This window comes from Coregonus lavaretus (genome assembly GCF_964263955.1).
Source record: "Coregonus lavaretus genome assembly, chromosome: 3".
Lineage (NCBI taxonomy): Eukaryota > Metazoa > Chordata > Actinopteri > Salmoniformes > Salmonidae > Coregonus > Coregonus lavaretus.
In genome coordinates, this window is record NC_139990.1 from 55,667,488 (window position 1) to 55,688,888 (window position 21,401).

The 21,401-nt window shown below is 47.1% G+C and overlaps 1 protein-coding gene across 1 annotated transcript; it reads left to right on the plus strand.

Annotated features, from left to right (window-relative positions):
* Positions 1 to 227: 227 nt before the first annotated feature.
* LOC311116424 (uncharacterized protein) lies at positions 228 to 21,134 on the plus strand. The gene is made up of 2 exons (XM_084157413.1): positions 228 to 861; positions 19,798 to 21,134. Exons 1-2 carry the CDS (start codon positions 466 to 468, stop codon positions 19,948 to 19,950), a joined length of 549 nt encoding a protein of 182 aa, XP_084013539.1. The 5' UTR covers positions 228 to 465; the 3' UTR covers positions 19,951 to 21,134.
* The last annotated feature ends 267 nt before the right edge of the window (positions 21,135 to 21,401 follow it).

Genomic DNA, 21,401 nt, shown 5'->3' on the forward strand with positions numbered 1-21,401 from the left:
ACATAGTTTTATCTTATTACAGTATCATATATACAGTTTTATATCATAACAAAGAACATTTCTCTGAAAGTTCTGCATTGAAGAGTCATCAATAAGTACAATAATGAAATGTGACTATTATTGGTGTAGTTCAAAATATCCCCATGGGGTAGCGCCCAACTCCTATCTAGGCTACGGTACATCTGCATTAGATGGACAGGATTTCTGCTTAAATGCTGGATTTGTTATTTGACTCCGGTCAGCTACTCAGTCTTTTCCCCACCCCTAACCCTTCCCTGTCAGGGCTGGATGGGGGAGGGTAAGATAATGCATAATTGCTTGCTTTACGCAGCTCATAGGCAGGCAGGCAGTTTAGGCAGAGAGACACTGAGAAGAACGCTTGGAGAGATTGAGAGGAGGCACAAAATAAAGAAAAAGAGAGAAAAGTAAGACAAAAGGGAAACAAATCACCAACAGCACAACAAAATGGATCCCAACAAGATGCCAAGTGCCCCACCACCAGGCTGGAACCCAGATGAGAAGTCTGGGATAGGACAACCAGCTCCTCCACCCTACCAGGACCACCCCCAGTACCCCAATGCAGGATACCCTGCACCAGCAGGCTACCCCCCGAATCCCCAGGGCTATGCACAACCGTCCCAGTATGGAGGAGCTCCCGGGGCCCCTTACGGCCAGACATACCCCCAGGGACAGTTCCCCCCGGGACAGTACACCCAGTCCACCGTCACAGTTCAGCCTACGGTGTTTGTGACCCAGGGAGCTCTGCCTTTCCCTCTGCCAGACTACCTGGGCTACTCCATCTTCACCATGCTGTGCTGCTGCCTGCCACTTGGCATCGCTGCACTTATCTACTCCATCTCGGTGAGTGGGACTTTTATTGCTGTTTAAGAGATTTCAAATGTAATGTAGACTAATGTGTTTCTAGTAGAGATGTATCCCAAAAAATCCACAGAACATAACTTCTTTCATTTTGTAGAGTAGTCAGTAGTGTATTTCTCACTCTAGTCTTTTTTTAGAATTATCCAAGAAACCCAGTTACCGGTTTTGTTTAAGTAAGGGCCCTTCTCTCTCTCTCTCTTTAGTCAGCAGGGAACTGACTTTTGACTTGGCAGTGAGCTGCATAGCTGGGAAGAGGGGCATGTTTGTGCTCGTTTTGGCCTTACACTGTGGGTGTCTCACAGTCTTGAGTTCTGTTTTGGATAAGGTCCTCAGGATAGGGTGGTTTGAGGGGATCGGGGAGGGGAGATGGGGTAAGGAGTGGGATTCGGGAAGAGTGTGTGTAAGAAAGGGAGGGACCCTTCCCGGAATATGGGCGGTAAAAATAGGGGTGAGTGACGTAAGAGGAGGAGGTATTCGGGGAAGACAAAAGCAGAACTCCAACAACCCTTTCCCTTGTCCTTTGCCAAACCTCACTCGCGAATGGACAGACACACTGAGAAGAGGGCTAGAAAAGGGATGGAAACCCTGAGCTATCCCTACAAGCCCCAAGTGTCTTTACTTACTTCCTGGGATTACAAACACATATCAGGATGGACAGCTAATTGTTGACCGGGTATGACTCATATAGATCAATGTGGGTAATGGTGGAAACATCCGGGTCAAAGCCTGGTAAAGAGAGAAAGGAGGTTGAAGACTTCTATGATGTTATTATGGACATATTTATTTCACAATGAGACAGTGGCTTTTTATCTAGTGGATGACTTCTAATGTAATAACAACATCAACTGAGTTTGAACAATGTGCTGGTGAATTAACTTCATCCACATCCATCATTGTGATGGGTGATTTGAAGGAGACAGGCGCAGGACGGTATATCACGGGATAACAGGATTTATTCCGGAATACAGAGTACGCAGTAAAGCGTCAACACAGTCCAGTGCGCAAAACAGACGGGGAAAATATACCCGCCGAATACAAAATACAAGGTGCTCCACCGAGCTTCACTATCCTCACAAATAACAATCACACACAAAGACAAGGGGGCAGAGGGAACACTTATACAGGTACTGATGAGGGGATATGAACCAGGTGTGTGTAATAAACAAGACAAAACAAATGGAATGATGAGATGAGGAGCGGCAGAGGCTAGAAGGCCGGTGAAGACGAACGCCGAAGCCTGCCCGAACCAGGAGAGGAGGCAGCTTCGGAGGAAGTCGTGACAGTACCCCCCACCCCCCTGACGTGCAGCTCCAGCAGTGCGCAGACACCGGCCTCTGGGACGGCCAGGAGGACGCGGAGCAGGACGAGCCGGATGGCGACGGTGGAAATCCCGCAACAGGGAGGGATTGAGGATATCCCTCACCGGGACCCAGCACCGCTCCTCAGGACCATACCCCTCCCACTCCACAAGGTACTGAAGGCCCACCACCCGACTCCTCAAATCCAGGATGGAACGGACGGAGTACGCCGGGGCCCCCTCGATGTTCAGAGGGGTTGGAGGGACCTCCCGCACCTCAGACTCCTGGAGCGGACCAGCCACCACCGGCCTGAGGAGAGACACATGGAACAAGGGGTTAATACGATAATCTGGAGGGAGTAATAACCTATAGGTAACCTCGTTTATTCTCCTCAGGACTTTGAACGGCCCCACAAACCCGCGGGCTCAGCTTCCGGCAGGGCAGGCGGAGAGGCAGATTCCGGGTTGAGAGCCAGACCCGATCACCCGGTACAAAGACCGGGGCATCACTGCGGTGGCAGTCAGCGTTGGCCTTCTGACGATGCATGGCGCGTTGGAGGTGGACGTGAGCAGCGTTGCACATCTCCTCTGCGCGCCGAAACCAGTCATCCACCGCAGGAGGCTCGGTCTGGCTCTGATGCCACGGTGCCAGAACCGGCTGATAACCTAAAATACATTGAAATAGTGTTAGGTTAGTGGAGGAGTGATGGAGAGAGTTCTGGGCATATTCGGCCCATGGCAAGAACACCGACCACTCCCCCGGCCGGTCCTGGCAGTAGGACCGCAGGAACCTACCCACATCCTGATTCACCCGTTCCACCTGCCCATTAGACTCGGGGTGAAAACCAGAGGTCAGGCGTTCCATGAACGCCTTCCAGACCTTGGATGTGAACTGGAATCCCCGGTCAGACACTATGTCCTCTGGTACCCCGTAGTGCCGGAAGACGTGTGTAAACAGGGCCTCTGCAGTCTGCAGGGCCGTGGGGAGACCGGGCAGAGGAAGGAGGCGGCAGGATTTGGAAAACCGGTCCACAATAAACCAGGATGGTGGTGTTACATTGAAAGAGGGGAAGATCAGTAAGGAAGTCAATACTCAAGTGCCTAGGTGCCTTACTCTGGGCACACACCGAGCAGGAGGAGACATACACCCTCACGTCCTTAGCCAAGGTAGGCCACTAGTACTTTCCGGTCAGACAGCGCACTGTACGAACAATACCTGGGTGACCAGAGGATGGGGACGTGTGTGCCCAATAGATCAGACGGTCACGGACAAGAGCAGGCACGTACTGCAGCCCAGCTGGACACTGCGGTGGAGATGGCTCTGGGCGTAACGCCCGCTCTATGTCCGCGTCCATCGCGCATACTACCGGCGCCACAATGCAGGAGGCCAGGAGTATGGGGGTGTTGTCTATGGGCCTCTCCTCTGTGTTGTACAGCCGAGACAGTGCGTCTGCCTTCACGTTCTTCGTACCCGGGATGTATGATAGTGTAAAATCAAACCAGGTGAAGAATAGGGCCCACCTGGCGAGGGTTCAGCCTCCTCGCTGCCCGGATGTACTCCAGGTTACGGTGGTCCGACCAGATGAGGAAAGGGTTTTTTGCCCCCTTGAGCCGGTGCCTCCACACTGAAAACGCGCCTCATGCATTGACTCGATCACAGATGGAATGAGGGGTAGAGGAAAGCTAAATCGTATTGTCCCATTGTTCAGTGATCGGTTATCAATGCAAGGGCGCAGACCTCCGTCTTTCTTCTTCACAAAAAATAAACTAGAGGAGGCGGGCGAAGTGGAGGGACATATAAAACCCTGGCGCAGGGACTCGGAGACGTGTGTCTCCATAGACTCAGTTTCAGCCTGCGACAGGGGATACACATGACTCCTGGGAGGCACAGCATCGACCTGGAGGTTTATCGCGCAATCCCCCGCCCAATGAGGTGGTAATTTGGTCGCCTACGTTTTGGAAAACGCATGCGCCAAATCGAGGTAGTCGGGGGGAATGCACATGGTGGAGGTAGTGTCTGGACTTTCCACTGTGGTTCCATCAACGGAAACACCTAGACACCTATCTTGACACTCTCGCGACCACCCCGTGAGAACCCTCTGCAGCCATGAAAAGGTGGGGTTTTGTAGTGCTAACCAGGGTAGAGCTAACACAACAGGGAAATCATAGTGACTGGTCCTCCGGGTTGGGGGGGAGTGGAACGGGCAGGCCCCCTCCAGAAAGTCCTCTGGCAGCCAGCAGGTTGTCCAACAGGTAGATGGCACCGGAAGTGGTCGATGAGGGCCCGCTAGACCCAGCCGCTAGAGTCCGAAACTCCAGGGCGAAGTCCTGCGCGGTCCTTGTCCCCTGCCTCAGGTAGACCAGCCACTCGCCCGCCCCTCTCTACTCTCGGGCGGGTGATCGAAGACGGCCCAAAAGAGGCGAGCGAACTCCCCGTAGTTGTCCAACGCGGCTCCTCCTTCACTCCAGACCGCGTTGGCCCACTCCAGGGCTTTCCCCGAGAGGCAGGAGACGAGGGCGGACACTTTCTCCTGCTCCGATGGGGCCGGGCTGTTGTTCGAATAATATAGCTCCTGTTGTAGGAGGAATCCCTGGCAGAGAGCAGCTGTCCCGTCGAAATCCCGTGGTCGGGATATATGGATCCCTCTGTTTGCTGGGGTGTGGGTGGCTGGATCCGGTCGCCCAGCTGGTCCCGACAGATCGGGTCCTCTCCTCTCCAGGCGTTGGACGACCTGGAGAACCCGATCCATCGCTTCTCCCAAGCTGGCTAGCATCGTCGAATGCTCCCGGACCCGTGCCAAAACTCCTCTCCTGCTGACTCCATGGCGGTGTGTGATTCTGTGATGGGTGATTTGAAGGAGTCAGGTGCAGGAGGGTATATCACGGGATAACATGATTTATTCCAGAATACAGAGTACGCAGTAAAGCGTCAACACAATCCAGTGCACAAAACAGGCGCACTGGAACAAACAAGGCACACAGTGTAACTAACCCGGCGAATACAAAATACAAGGTGCTATACAAAGCTTCACTATCCTCACAAATAACAATCACACACAAAGACAAGGTGGCAGAGGGAACACTTATACAGGTAATGATGAGGGGATATGAACCAGGTGTGTGTAATAAACAAGACAAAACGAATGGAATGATGAGATGAGGAGCGGCAGTGGCTAGAAGGCCGGTGACGACGGACGCCGAAATCTGCCCGAACCAGGAGAGGAGGCAGCTTCGGAGGAAGTCGTGACAATCATGTGTTTGATAAGTTCGATTACCATTCCATTGATTCCGTTCCAGCCATTACTATGAGCCCGTCCCCCCCAATTAAGGTGCCACCAGCAGCCTGTGGTGGGCATGCCCTGAAACAGAACTTGACATCACCTGTGAGAATGTTAGCTTGCCACGAGGACACTTTAAGGCCATCATTTGGCAACTTCCTCACACTTTACAGTAAGACTATCACTCTTTTTGATGAGGTAACCCCGGGCTAACATAAACAGAGTTGAGTAGAGTTATGGAGACACAATGCAGGTTGTATGACATGTTTACTTAGCTAGTAAACACATCTTTGGCTTGCTGTCCCATGCAGCATAATCATGTGCAAATGACCTGAAATGTCTCTGGTTAATTTCCTTGTGGTTACATGTAGGGAACCAACTAGAATGTCCAGTGGGTCTTTCATCCATTATGGAATCCCTCATTCCTTACAAATAGGAGCAGTTTACTTGGACATGATATTAGGTAATCATTCCTTTTCCATATTGAAAATTCTACTGTGCCGTGAAAAAGTGTTTTCCCCCTTTCAGATTTTCTCTATTTTTGCATATTTTTGAAACTGAATGTTATCAGATCTTCAACCAAAACCTAATATTAGATAAAGGAAACCTGAGTTTACGAATAAGAAAACAAATTGATTCTTATTTTATTTATTTAATTAGCAAAGTTATGCAACACCCAATTCCCCTGTGTGAAAAAGTAATTGCGCCCTTACACTCAATAACCACCTTTAGCTTTAGTGACTGAAATCAGATGCTTCCTGTAGTTGTTGATCAGTCTCTCACATAGCTGTGGAGGAATTTTGGCCCACTCTTGCATGCAGAACTGCTTTAACTGTGACATTTGTAGATTGTCAAGCATGAACTGCTCGTTTTAAGTCCTGCCACAACATCTCAATTGAGATTAGGTCTGGACTTTGACTAGGCCATTCCAAAACTTCAAATTTGTAGCTTTTTAACCATTTTCATGTGGACTTGATTATGTGTTTTGGATCATTGTCTTGCTGCATGACCCAGATGCGCTTCAGCTTCAGCTCACAGACAGATGGCCTGACATTCTCCTTTTAGAATTCTCTGATATAGAGCATCATTCCTGGTTCCTTCTATTAAGGCAAGTCGTCCAGGTCCTGAAGCAGTAAAGCATCCCCAAACCATCACACTACCACCACCATGCTTGACCATTGGCATGAGGTTTTTACTGTGGAATGCATTGTTTGGTTTTTGCAAGACATAATGGGACCCATCTCATCCAAAAAGTTGACTCAAGTTTGCCAAAAAGCACCTGGAATTACCTGGATGATCATCAAGACTCTTGGAAGAATGTTCTATGGACAGATGAGTCAAAAGTATAACTTAAATGTTTAATGTCATGGACTGTAAATATTGTGTATATATTGTGCACCATAGATTGTCATTTGGCCATATTTTATCAACACAACACTGAAAGAAACCTATGTTACATTAACTAGAATAGAAATCATGATAAATATAATGGGATAATGGCCTCCATATAGCTCAGCTACTGTAAACAGTTGAGCACCTGTCACGTATACGCCGAGAGTCAGGAAGCAGGTGCAGAAGGTGAGTTTAATAATGAAGAATGCAGATAAACAAAACATGAGAAGCGTACAGACCATGAATGAAAACAAACCAATACTGCCTGATGACTGAGGCTACTGAGGGCTAAATAAAGGAGAAGTAATCAAGGTACTGATGAAGTCCAGATGTGCATAACGATGGGAGCAGGAGACCGTGAGTAGGCGTGACAGCACCCAGTTCAGAACTGGAGGAGGCATAATGGGTGAGGGGTGTATTATCTCTCTAAGAGGCTACTTGACGCTCTGCCAGAGGGCTTGGGCATCTCTATCCCACACCGAAGCCTTCCCACCCTGCCTGTGTTTGGAGTGGCACTGCGTACAAAGGAGACAAGCCGCACTGCAAACACAGACAGTTTTCTCTTCTGTCTCTCCCGGTCAGCAGCACTGTCTGACTGGCACATAGACTTAATGCCCACTCACATAGAGTACACTACCGGCCCATCTTAAAACTGTTCCCAGACAGGGAGAGATACAAAGGAGTTATGTATCTAGGTCAATTTATGTTCCAAAGAATGTGTTACAGTACACTGTTTCTTCCTTAAAAATACATATAGAAAGAAAAGGAGGTATGGAGTTATGTCCTGTATGAGAAAGCTGGTGAAATTATGACTTCCTGTTTCCTGCCGGCTACTGATGTGAAAATGATTCCCTTGGAATACATACAGTGTATTCAGAAATTATTCAGACCCCTTGACTCTTTCCACATTTTGTTACATTACAGCGTTATTCTAACATTGATTAAATTGTTTTTTTTCCACCCCATCAACCTACATACAATACCCCATAATGAAGAAGCAAAAACTGATTTTTAGAATTTTTTGCAAATGTAATACAAATAAAAAACGGAAATATCACATTTACATAAGTATTCAGACCCTTTTGTCAAGGTGCGATGTGTATGCGGCGAGTGAAGTCAAGCGCAGGACACAGAGATACTAGCAGACTTACTTTACTGAATGTAAAGCACAAAACAAAACCTCCGAACCTGGAGGGAAAAACACCATACACGTAATATGGAAAATACAGCAGATACCGACTAGACACAAAACAATAACACACAAATACCAAACGTGAGACAAGGGTTATTATAGGCTATACAATCAAACGTAATAGACAACAGGTGTAACTACTCAAGACAAAACAAGACAAACAACGAAACATCGATCAGCAATAGCTAGTACTCCGGGGACGACGAACGCCGAAGCCTGTCCGAGCAAGGGGGAGGATCGACCCCGGCCTCGGGGACGGCCAGGAGGACGCGGAGCAGGGCGAGTCGGATGACTCTGGTGGAACTCCGTCAAGAGGGAGGGATCTAAGATGTCCCTCCTAGGGACCCAGCACCGTTCCTCCGGACCGTACCCCTCCCACTCCACGAGATACTGCAGACCCCCCATCCGACGTCTCAAATCCACGATGGACCGGACTGAGTACGCCGGAGCCCCCTCGATGTCCAGTGGGGGCGGAGGAGCCTCTCGTATCTCATTCTCCTGGAGTGGACCAGCTACCACCGGCCTGAGGAGAGACACATGGAACGAGGGGTTAATGCGGTAATTTATGGGCAGTTGTAACCTATAACATACCTCGTTCAATCTCCTCAGGACTTTAAATGGCCCCACAAACCGCCGACCCAGCTTCCGGCAGGGCAGGCGAAGGGGCAGGTTTCGAGTCGAGAGCCAGACTCGATCTCCAGGTGCATAAACTGGACCCTCACTGCGGTGGCGATCGGCGCTCGCCTTATGCCTACTGATAGCCCGCTGCAGATGGACATGCGCAACGTTCCATGTCTCCTCCGAGCGCCGAAACCACTCATCCACCGCAGGAGCCTCGATCTGGCTCTGATGCCAGGGTGCCAGGACCGGCTGATACCCCAACACACACTGAAAAGGAGTAAGATTAGTGGAGGAGTGGCGAAGTGAGTTTTGGGCAATCTCTGCCCAGGGGATATACCCCGACCACTCCTCCTGCCGGTCCTGGCAATAGGACCTCAGAAACCTACCCACATCCTGGTTTACTCTCTCCACCTGCCCATTACTCTCAGGGTGAAAACCCGAGGTAAGGCTAATCGAGACCCCCAAACGTTCCATAAACGCCCTCCAGACTCTAGAGGTGAACTGGGGACCCCGATCAGACACTATATCCTCAGGCACCCCGTAGTGCCGGAAGACGTGTGTAAACAGGGCCTCAGCAGTTTGTAGGGCAGTAGGGAGACCTGGCATTGGAATGAGACGGCAGGCCTTAGAAAACCGATCCACAACGACCAAAATCGTGGTATTCCCCTGGGAGGGGGGAAGGTCCGTGACAAAGTCCACCGATAGGTGAGACCACGGCCGTTGTTGAACGGGTAGGGGTTGTGACTTCCCCCTGGGCAGGTGTCTAGGTGCCTTACACTGGGTGCACACCGAGCAGGAGGAGACATAAACCCTCACGTCCTTGGCTAAGGTTGGCCACCAGTACTTCTCACTAAGGCAGTGCACTGTCCGGCCAATACCAGGATGACCAGAGGAGGGTGACGTGTGAGCCCAATATATCAGTCGATCACGGATCTCGAGCGGCACGTACTTCCGCCCCTCTGTACACTCAGGAGGAGTATGGTCTGTAAGTAACGCCCGCTCGATCTCCGCATCGACCTCCCACACCACCGGTGCCACCAGACAAGACTCCGGAAGTATGGGAGTGGGCTCAATGGACCTATCCTCTGTGTCATATCGCCGGGACAGGGCGTCTGCCTTCACGTTCTGTGACCCTGGTATATACGTGAGCTGAAATACAAACCGGGCCAGAAACATGGCCCACCTAGCCTGACGAGGGTTCAGTCTCCTCGCTGCCCGGATGTACTCCAGGTTACGATGGTCAGTCAGAATGAGGAAAGGGTGTTTAGCCCCCTCAAGCCAATGCCTCCACACCTTTAGGGCTTGAACCACCGCTAGCAGCTCCCTGTCCCCCACATCATAATTACGTTCCGCCGGACTGAGCTTTTTAGAATAAAAGGCACAGGGACGGAGTTTAGGAGGCGTGCCCGAGCGTTGAGACAGTACAGCACCAATCCCCGCCTCTGACGCGTCCACCTCCACTTGGAACGCCAAAGAGGGGACGGATGTGCCAGCACCGGAACTGAGGTGAACAAGTCCTTCAGACATCTAAACGCCCTGTCCGCCTCAGCCGACCACTGCAAACGCACCGGGCCCCCCTTTAGCAGGGAGGTGATGGGAGCTGCTACCTGTCCAAAACCCCGGATAAACCTCCGGTAGTAATTGGCAAAACCCAAAAACCGCTGCACCTCCTTAACCGTGGTGGGAGTCTGCCAATTACACACGGCTGAAACGCGGTCAATCTCCATCTCCACCCCTGATGCGGACAACCGATGTCCCAGGAAGGAGATGGACTCCTGGAAAAACAGGCATTTCTCTGCCTTCACATACAAGTCATGCTCCAACAGCCTACCCAACACCCGACGCACCAGGGACACATGCTTGGCTCGTGTAGCGGAGTATATTAGAATGTCATCAATATACACCACTACACCCTGTCCATGCAAATCCCGGAAAATCTCGTCCACAAATGATTGGAAGACTGAAGGAGCATTCATTAACCCGTAGGGCATGACGAGATATTCATAGTGACCCGAGGTGGTACTAAATGCTGTTTTCCATTCATCTCCCTCCCTAATGCGCACCAGGTTGTAAGCGCTCCTGAGATCCATTTTTGTGAAGAATCGCGCCCCGTGTAATGACTCCGTCATACTCGCAATCAGAGGGAGAGGATAACTGTATTTAATGGTAATCTGATTGAGACCACGGTAATCAATACACGGGCGCAAACCTCCATCCTTCTTCTTCACAAAAAAGAAACTCGAGGACGCAGGAGAAGTGGAGGGCTGTATGTATCCCTGTCCCAGAGATTCGTTGACGTATGTCTCCATAGCCGCCGTTTCCTCTTGAGACAGAGGATACACATGACTATGCGGAAGTGCAGCACCTGCCTGGAGGTCTATCGCACAATCCCCCTTTCTATGAGGTGGTAATTGAGTCGCCCTCTTCTTACTGAAGACGAGTGCCAAATCAGTATACTCAGGGGGAATGTGCAGTGCGGGCATTTGGTTCTGACTTTCCACCGTTGTCGCCCCTACGGAAACACCTATACACCGCCCGACACACTGATCAGACCATTCCCTGAGAGCCCTCTGTTGCCATGAAATGTTGGGGTCATGAGAAATTAACCAAGGAAGCCCCAACACCACGAGAAACGCAGGAGAGTCGATCAAATACAACGGTATAATCTCCTCATGACCCCCCTGCGTCTTCATCTTAAGTGACGCTGTGACCTCCCTAATCAATCCCGACCCCAAAGGGCGGCTGTCTAGGGCATGGATAGGGAAGGGCACATCAACTGGTATGAGGGGAATCCCTAACTTATAACAGAAACTGCGATCAATAAAATGCCCAGCTGCGCCTGAATCGACTAGCGCCTTATGCTGGGAGTGAGAAGAAACCTCGGGAAACACAACTTGGATACACATGTGGACAACAGAGAGCTCTGGGTGAGTTGGGCGCTTACTCACCTGGAATGACTCATCAGTGCGTGACCTGCTGCCTCGATCCCTAGGAGACCCTCCCCAGCACCGAACCGCAGTGTGTCCTCTGCGGCCACAGTTGGTGCAGGGGACAGCCTCTCTCCTGGTCTCTCTCCTCCTCTCTCTAGCACCAGCACCCCCGAGCTCCATAGGGCTCGGCTCGGAGGTGCTGAGGAATGGAATGGACGGCCCCAGCTCTGGACGTCCGCGGGTAGCCAACAGGGTATCCAGACGAATCCACATGTCCACCAACTGATCGAAGCTTAGGTTGGTGTCCCTGCAGGCCAACTCTCGGCGAACGTCCTCCCGTAGGCTGCACCTATAGTGGTCGATGAGGGCCCTCTCATTCCATCCCGCATTGGCCGCCAGAGTCCGGAAATCCAGTGCGAATTCCTGCGCGCTCCTCTTCCCCTGTCTGAGGTGGAACAGACGCTCCCCCGCCGCTTTCCCCTCTGGGAGATGATCGAAAACCGCCCTGAAGCGGCGGGAGAACTCCGCATAACTGACTGTAGCGGCGTCTATTCCCCTCCATTCGGCATTGGCCCACTCCAGTGCCTTGCCGGACAGACAGGAGATGAGGGCGGAAACGCTCTCGTATCCCGAGGGCACCGGGTGAATGGTTGCCAGATAGAGTTCTACTTGGAGCAGGAAACCCTGACACCCGGCCGCAGTGCCATCATAAGCCCTCGGGAGCGAGAGCCGAATCCCACTGGACTCCGGAGATGGAACGATGGGTATGGCCGAGGGTGGTGGTATTGTTGGAGGAGGTGTGGATAAACCTCCTCTCTCCCATCGGCTCAAAGTGTCCATAACATCCTGCATGGCGGTGCCCAGTCTCTGGATCATGGCTCCTCCAATGATCCCGTTGGTACCGCTGATCCTGCTGACTCCATGGTGAGGTGTGTTATTCTGTCAAGGTGCGATGTGTATGTGGCGAGTGAAGTCAAGCGTAGGACACAGAGATACTAGCAGACTTACTTTACTGAATGTAAAGCACAAAACAAAACCTCCGAACCTGGAGGGAAAAACACCATACACGTAATATGGAAAATACAGCAATGCCGAATACCGACTAGACACAAAACAATAACACACAAATACCAAACGTGAGACAAGGGTAATTATAGGCTATACAATCAAACATAATAGACAACAGGTGTAACTACTCAAGACAAAACAAGACAAACAACGAAACATCGATCGGCAATAGCTAGTACTCCGGGGACGACGAACGCCGAAGCCTGCCCGAGCAAGGAGGAGGAGCAGCCTCGGCAGAATCCGTGACACCTTTACTCAGTACTTTGTAGAAGCACCTTTGGCAGCGATTACAGCCTCGAGTCTTCTTGGGTATGACGCTACAAGCTTGGCACACCTGTATTTGGGTACTTTCTCCCATTCCTCTCTGCAGATCCACTCAAGCTCTGTCAGGTTGGATGGGGAGCGTCGCTGCACAGCTATTTTCAGGTCTCTCCAGAGATGTTCGATCGGGTTCAAGTCCGGGCTCTGGCTGGGCCACTCAAGGACATTCAGAGACTTGTCCTGAAGCCACTCCTGCGTTGTCTTGGCTGTGTGCTTATGGTCGTTGTCCTGTTGGAAGGTGAACCTTCGCCCCAGTCTGAGGTCTTGAGCGCTCTGGAGCAGGTTTTCATCAAGGATCTCTCTGTACTTTGCTCCGTTCATCTTTCCCTCGATCCCGACTAGTCTCCCAGTCCCTGCCGCTGAAAAACATCCCCACAGCATGATGCTGCCACCACCATGCTTCAGTGTAGTGATGATGCCAGGTTTCCTCCAGAAGTGACGCTTGGCATTCAGGCCAAATAGTTCAATCTTGGTTTCATCAGACCAGAGAATCTTGTTTATCATGGTCTGAGAGTCCTTTAGGTGCCTTTTGTCAAACTCCAAGCAGGCTGTCATGTGCCTTTTACTGAGGACTGGCTTCTGTCTGGCCAATCTACCATGAAGGCCTGATTGGTGGAGTGCTGCAGAGATGGTTGTCCTTCTGGAAGGTTCTCCCATCTCCACAGAGGAACTCTGGATCTCTGTCAGAGTGACCATCGGGTTCTTGGTCACCTCCCTGACCAAGGCCCTTCTCCCCCGACTGCTCAGTTTGGCCGGGCGGTCAGCTCTAGGAAGAGTCTTGGTGGTTCCAAACTTCTTCCATTTAAGAATGATGGAGGCCACTGTGTTCTTGAGGTCCTTCAATGCTGAATAAATGTTTTGGTACCCTTCCCCAGATCTGTGCCTCGACACAATCCTGTCTCAGAGCTCTACAGACAATTCCTTCGACCTCATGGCTTGGTTTTTGCTCTGACATGCACTGTCAACTGTGGAACCTTATATAGACAGGTGTGTGCCTTTCCAAATCATGTCCAATCAGTTGAATTTACCACAGGTGGACTCCAATCAAGTTGTAGAAACATCTCAAGGATGATCAATGGAAACAGGATGCACCTGAGCTCAATTTGGAGTCTCATAGCAAAGGGACTGAATACTTATGTAATTAAGGTATTTCAGTTTTTTATTTATAATACATTTGCAAACTTTTCTAAAAACCTGTTTTCGCTTTGTCATGGGGTATTGTGTGTAGATTGATGAGGGAAAATTGGGATTTTATCCATTTTAGAATAAGCCTGTAACGTAACAAAATGTGGAAAAAGGGAAGGAGTCTGAATACTTTCCAAATGCACTGTAGATTCCCTATTTTATTGAGTTTGGATTGTTTTCAGATAGTTTGAGATTTATGAAGGATATTGTTATTTAGTGATTGATAGGACTTTCCACATTTTTCCTGGCCTAACCCACGAGAGGGGGAGTCGCCTTATAGCTGAGCTGAGTTTCTGTTGTGTTTGGGATTTGTGCAAGGTTGTCTGGGAGGGGTCGGAGGAGGGGAAAGGCCTGTGGGAGGGTCAACAGGGGTACAGGCCAGGGGAGGGGAGGGCAACAGGAATCTGCCTCTTGGCAATTCAACATTCACACAGTGGGGCCTTTCTAACATGGCGGACAAGAGGGCATAGTCAGAGAGCAGAAAGAAGCTATTTACAGTTGTGTGTTTATGTGTGTGTGTGTGTGTATGTATGCGTGCTCGTGCTTGTGTTCGGTTGTGTGTCTGTTCCTGAAAGTGTTTTTAGATTTGTGTCTGCGTGTCGCAGGCTGTGTCTTTACCAGTCAGTATGTTTTGAAGTCTTTTAGAGTGATTTGCTGTGAAAGAAGGACAGGACAATGAACAGATCCCTTTTGAAGACTGCACACAATTTCCTGGCAATTGTCTTCAAAAGGAGTCACTTGTCTTTTGCTTCCCTTGACAAGTTTCAAGTTCATTTAGTCATCCATTACGCCTATTTTCATGTCTTTGTAACATTCTGAAGAAAACGGTGCTTAGACAGTTATTATTTGAATATTATTTATATTATACTGTGGCATTATCAGAAAATGATTACATACACTAACTCTATTAACACCAGTTGCTAGGATACCCCAGCCTCCTTTTATGAAGCGCCTCCTGTCTGGGCCCCATGTGTTGCTGGGATTGAATAGGGTCATTACCACAGGTCCAAATAGGATGTTGCTCATGCTGTTGGTATTTGCTCTAAAACCTGAACTTCATTGTGAATGTTATCTTTATTGTGACTGTCACGATATGTTGTGAATGGTACTTCAATATTTGGCAATGTTTGAGATGAAGCTGTTTGCTTTATCTCAGACATCTGTTTATGACATGTTTTTATTATCTGTTCGTAGACTGTCTTTTAGGCTCTGATTTTGAGTGCACTTTGAGGAAGCAGAAATTTGGAAAATAAGTTATAGTGGCCATGCCTTAGACTAGAAAAGCATAAACAATCATGGCCCCCACAACCAATAAATCTATGAATTTGAAACATTGTCGAACATAGCTCCTCTGTAAGCAGGACCATTAGTGGCATGGATCCTGCATGTGTTAAGCTGAACCTAAAACCAACGTACGGTGAAGGGAAAGTGGCTGAGAATGAGGTGTGATGCAAGTTCTCCAAGCCATCTAAAGTGATAAGTATAGAGACTCTTCATATTTCAAAAATAATAATTGAAGGGAGAGCCCAGGTGCACAAAACCACACAACTTCTGTGTTCCACTCCCAGTAATTATAAAATTATTACAGTCCACACACAAATTTTTCTGTCATATCTTAGGTGAAGTGTAGAGACTTAGCTGTCATTGAAAATAGCAACATCATTGTTTCAGTTAACCCTTCGATAGCCCCTTTATCTATCCACCCATTGTTTATACACATTCATCCCTCTTATTCACATTACTGACAGTACCCTACTCTACCCTCACGTACGTACTGTATATTAGGTAGAATTTGGTAGAGTTTGTTTTTGGTCTAGTCTTGTAAATATTGCTTCATTGATTATATCATAGTGGAATAAGAAATGATGTAGTTACCTTCCAGGAAAACAGATTAGCCAGTTAGCTCTATTCCATGACTTAACATTAGTAAGAGATAGATATCTGCTAGCCAACTAGCTCTGTTTAGTTTAGCATTTTACCTTGCTTCACCTTGGGCAGCATAACTGTCCATCCCATTTTTTTTCAAATAGCTCATTCAACTTAACATTTCAACAAAACAAAGGTTAGCTGACTTACTTGTATATCTATTAATTCAACATAAGTAGCTAAGAGGTTGCTAAATGCTTAGCTAGTTAGCTTGCTCTGATTAGCTTAGCATGTTGCTGCTAGCTTGCTAAATTTCCCTCTTTGCTTCAAGTCAGGAGACCAGTTGTATCTAGGAGATACTGTCACATTTGACTGACTACTATCACAATAATTATTACAACTTTTAACTCAAAGTTTAATTTACAAGATTCTCAGTTCAAACCTCCGCCATGTTTTCGAAAGTTGTGCATCTGTTAAACTCTGCCCATTTAACTTTTAGAAACCAATCGGATTTGTTCTTCCCTAAACCAATCAGATTCATTCTGCCCTTAGAACAAAGTTGACTACACTTTACGTCAACCTGCTCTTCAGTCACAGAGAAGAGCATAAATCTGTTGACATTGTAAATCAATAGTGGTCCCGTGTGGCTAAGTTAGTAGAGCATGGCGCTTGCAACGCCAGGGTTCTGGGTTCCATTCCCACGGGGGACCAGTACGAAGTCGCTCTGGATAAGCTTATCTGCTAAATGACAAAAAAATGTTTAGCGCTCAGTGAATGGCCCATTCACCAGTATTTCTGTACTGTCACTGAGAAGGCCCTTTATGTCACAGAGATTAGAAAGACAGACTCCCTCAACAATCTGATTCGGTTCAATCTGGGGATTTTCTCACATCCTGCCCCTCACTCTCCATGAGGTCACACACAAACACCATACAATGTGTTCTGTTGTAGATCCTCCACAAAGACAATTCATGTCATTTTCTCTTAGTCATCCCATTGCACTCCCCATATTGTTTAGAACAAATTGCAGATTCAGTATTTTATATTTTATAAAACAGTAGAATAACCACTCCTCAGGTAATTGTTAAGAATATTTTATTTAGGCTTTAGTTGTTATTGAATGTAATGTGGTTTTCAAGGAGCCTGGCCCGACAGATTATATTATGATGAGTCATATGGACAAAATGCTGCAGTGCTGATAGAGGCCCATTGGGAAATCAGCAATGGAGTATTACGTGGGTAAGTGAATGGAATCAGGCTTCCAGTAGGTTTCTGGGGCCTCATTTATAAACCGTGCGTACATACAAAATATACCCCAAAATGTGTGTGTGCCAGTTTTATAAAAAATTTACTTGACGTGAGAATGTACTCACCTCCCCGCAACCTTTAGACCATGCGTACGCACATCTGCTAGTGGTTGAAATATTGTATAGCAAGCTGGCAAGTGAGTCTTTTGTGCGAATGGGGGACATGATGAAAATAAAGAAAAAAGAAACAGGAAGACATATTAAGAAGAATACATCTATTTGTCATCAGTGAGAAGAGCGAAAATGTATGTTTTATTTTTGGATCTAAAATAATTAGACATAGGAATCTCATAATTAGACATAGGAATCTTTTTCCTATTTATTTTATTGCAGAATATACAGTAATCCTCACCTTTTCTGGCTGTGATGGGTTCATATGACATACAACAAATTACCACGCACATCTATCATTTAATTGGACCTAGTAGCCTAGTAAATGGATAGGCTATATGTTTTTCAAGTTTTATAATATCATGGCAAACAGAGCATACAGACAGACAGATGGGATGGAGGAAATATTGTGAACCTCAAGGAAATGGAAGAAAACCATTTGGTGGAGTGCCCAGATAATTATTCAAGACACGCAAGTACACAGATCCTCAGAAACACAACAACTGTCCAGTGCTAAGAGAGCCAACGAGCCCTTCTCCTCTAGCTTGCCGTGTAGAAACAATTATGAACCAGCTGTCAGTAATCAGGTTTACAATAGCAGGCAGGCCTTCTCACGCCACACTACCCTAAACCAAAACAGACCCTCTCCCTGCTGTGGAAGCCAACTAGCATATTTCACCAGAGGACAGAAACAGATGGAGGCTATGTTAACAATGTCATGTGACTAGGGGGAGGAATTATTAAATTGAGACTTGAGTCATTCACTGTTGAGTGAAATGACTAAAATGAGTGGGATAGATTTTATAGGGGGGTGGGAGCACATCTTGTTATTTTTTAAACATGGACTAAAGTGGCAGAAATGCTACATTTATTTCACTCTGAGAATTTGAGCTTCTGCTGCTAACCCAAGAATGCATCGAGTGTGTCACGATCGTCTAGAACAGATGAGGACCAAGGCGCAGCGTTGCAGGCAAACATACTCTTTATTACGAGACACGATCAAAACAACAAACGATACGTGCCAGTTCACGGTCTACCATAAACAGACTAGAAACAAAATCCCACAAACACGAATGAAAAACAGACTGTATAAATATGGCTCCCAATCAGAGACAGCCAGCAACACCTGACACTCGTTGCCTCTGATTGGGAGCCACTCTGGCCAACATAGAAACAGCACCCATAGAACCAAAACACATTGATCTACACACCCTGGCTCAACATAACAGTGTCCCCAGAGCCAGGGCGTGACAGAGTGGGTATTTTGGTGCCTGTTGTTTGTGTTTTACAGGCACTTCCTGTCTGGCTCGAGACTCTTCCTGACTTGGAGACAGAAAGTCATCAAAGACCGCATGTGACACACATGTACTGTTCAACTTTTGCTTAGAGCTTTACTGTTGCTTAGTGTGTGACTCATACTGACTCTGGTAGTCAGCTGCTCAATCTATGGTGTAAAGTCCATGGCAAGGAGTGATGAGTCACAGACACTGAGACTTCAGTTAGTTGACTGTTAGATTAATTTGGATTTTAAGAATAATGACTAAAGGATTTCACCCCAAACACAGTATAAATGTTAGAATTATCATGTAGTGTCAACCCACTAACAGAGGGGGCGGTACTAACCATTCAAGGGGGAAGGCGGAAACTGTTTAGAAAAGTCACCTAAAGGTGGGAGGAGTCAAGTCCAGGAGGTATAAAACCGTCTGTTTGTGTCATTGGCAGGAGAGCTCTCTCCATGAATAAAAATACAGATAAGACTTGTGGGTTGTGGACCTTGAATCATTGATGATTAAAACCAGAGCCTTACAACCTCTGGTAATGATTCAAGCTTAGGTTGAATTAGAGATAGAAATTCACATGACATTGACTCAATGTTTAGCATCGCCTGTCAACCCTTGTTCTTCCCCCAAGAGAAAACATAACAGGTGTCAAAATATATCTCACAATATAGCACCATTCCTAAGACTGTAGCTAGGGGAGAGAGCTACAAGAGTGAATCTGGCACACAGGTACTGTTTGTGCTCCATCCACAGCTGTTTAAACTTAGTGCTGCTTGGGGTGTGGCCACAGGAAATGAGCATTCCTGAAATAACTCGAATCAAATATGAGCATGGCATTGAATCATCATTGAACTCTCTCCGTTGAAGTCTCTCTCTCTCTTTCCTGAATGATGATTACAACGATTACAACTCTCTCTGTCTCACTTTCTCCCTCCATCCCTCCATCCCTTCCTTCCTTCCTTCCTTCCTTCCTTCCTTCCTTCCTTCCTTCCTTCCTTCCTTCCTTCCTTCCTTCCTTCCTTCCCTCCATCCCTCCGTCCTTGACTTCCTCCCTCCCTCTCTGCTCTCAGACTCGAGACGCCAACAACCAGGGTCACCAGCAGATTGCTGAGAGGAGTTCTCGTCTAGCACGGATACTGAACCACGCTGCCCTGGGTATCGGCATCACCGTCATCATCCTGTACATCGTCTACGCCGTCATCCTGGCCAGCAGTATCAACTGATCTGACACCTCAACACCGGCTAACACCACAGCCTCCGCTTCTCTCAACCCCAACCCCCAAAATCATCCTGACCTTGACCACCAACAATAGGTGCCGGTGACAGGCACTTTCCAAAGAGATATATCCCACTGGGCACACACTGGTTGAATCAACATTGTTTCCACGTCCTTTCAATGAAATGACGTTGAACCAACGTGGAATAGACGTTGAATTGACGCCTGTGCCCTGTGGGATACATCATAATGCTGTTTATTCATCAATGTTTATGACATGCTTTTTAAAAAACAATACATCTAATGAATTACTTTTTTGAAATATCTGCAGACCGAATAGTTTAAATCATTCATTCTTTTGCCTGTTTAATTTTAATTGTAATATACATAAATAAACACCAAATTATGGATACTAATTGTATTAGGAATATTTCTAATATTTGTCTTAAGGATAGTGTATGTGTATTCAGTGTGTATTGATAAGTCATATCAGAGTTTAGAGACAGATTCTTAAAGTCTGAGAGGACACTCACAAGAGTAACCATTTTACAACTCAATGTCAAATATTAACTTATTTTTACACAAATGTATCAATTTGCTCAATTCACTGTTGTGTGCTGTCAGCAATGGCACAAGCAAGACTCAACTCAACATATTTTGGACAACTGTGGAGACTAAGGCCTGGATTCAATCTGTAGCGCAGAAGATCCGCTGTATAGCACGATTTAAATTTAAAGGTAATTTCCGATTGAGTTAACATATGCAGCGTTTTCCGTGAATGCAGTCTCCGCGAACGCAGGAACATTGCCTTCCACGCTACGGATTGAATCTAGCTCTAGAAGTCAAAAGAAATTGCAGTGCTCTTCCAGTTTGGCCTTACAGTTGATTCATTTGGTGAAATGTTCACACTATTCCATGTCATTTATAGTCACATATTGTCAGATTATGTATAACACTGTATATGTTAGATATATCTTTTATTTTACTATGTATTCAGTGTTGCTCACCTCTTTTATTTACCAAGGGGTTGTACTTTATCCTTCTCTAAAGTGTGTAGTTGCTTTATTTTAAACTGTATGTCTAATGACTTACTTTTTAAAATACCTGCAGACCAGATAGTTTAAACCATTCATTATTTTGCCTGTTTAATTTTAAGTTTAATATACATAAATAAACACCAAATTACAGATACTAATTGTATTTTGGAATATTTCTAATAAATGTCTGAAGGATAGAGTATGTGTATTCAGTGTGTATGGATAAGTCATATCAGAGTTTAGAGACAGATTTGACAATGTTATGAGAATGCATCAGAAAGAGCCTATTCTTAAAGTCTGAGAGGACACTCACAAGAATAACCATTTTACAACTCAATGTCAAATATTAACTTATTTTTACACAAATCCACGCAATGGATTAAATCTAGCCCTAGAAGTCAAAAGGAATTGCAGCGCTGTT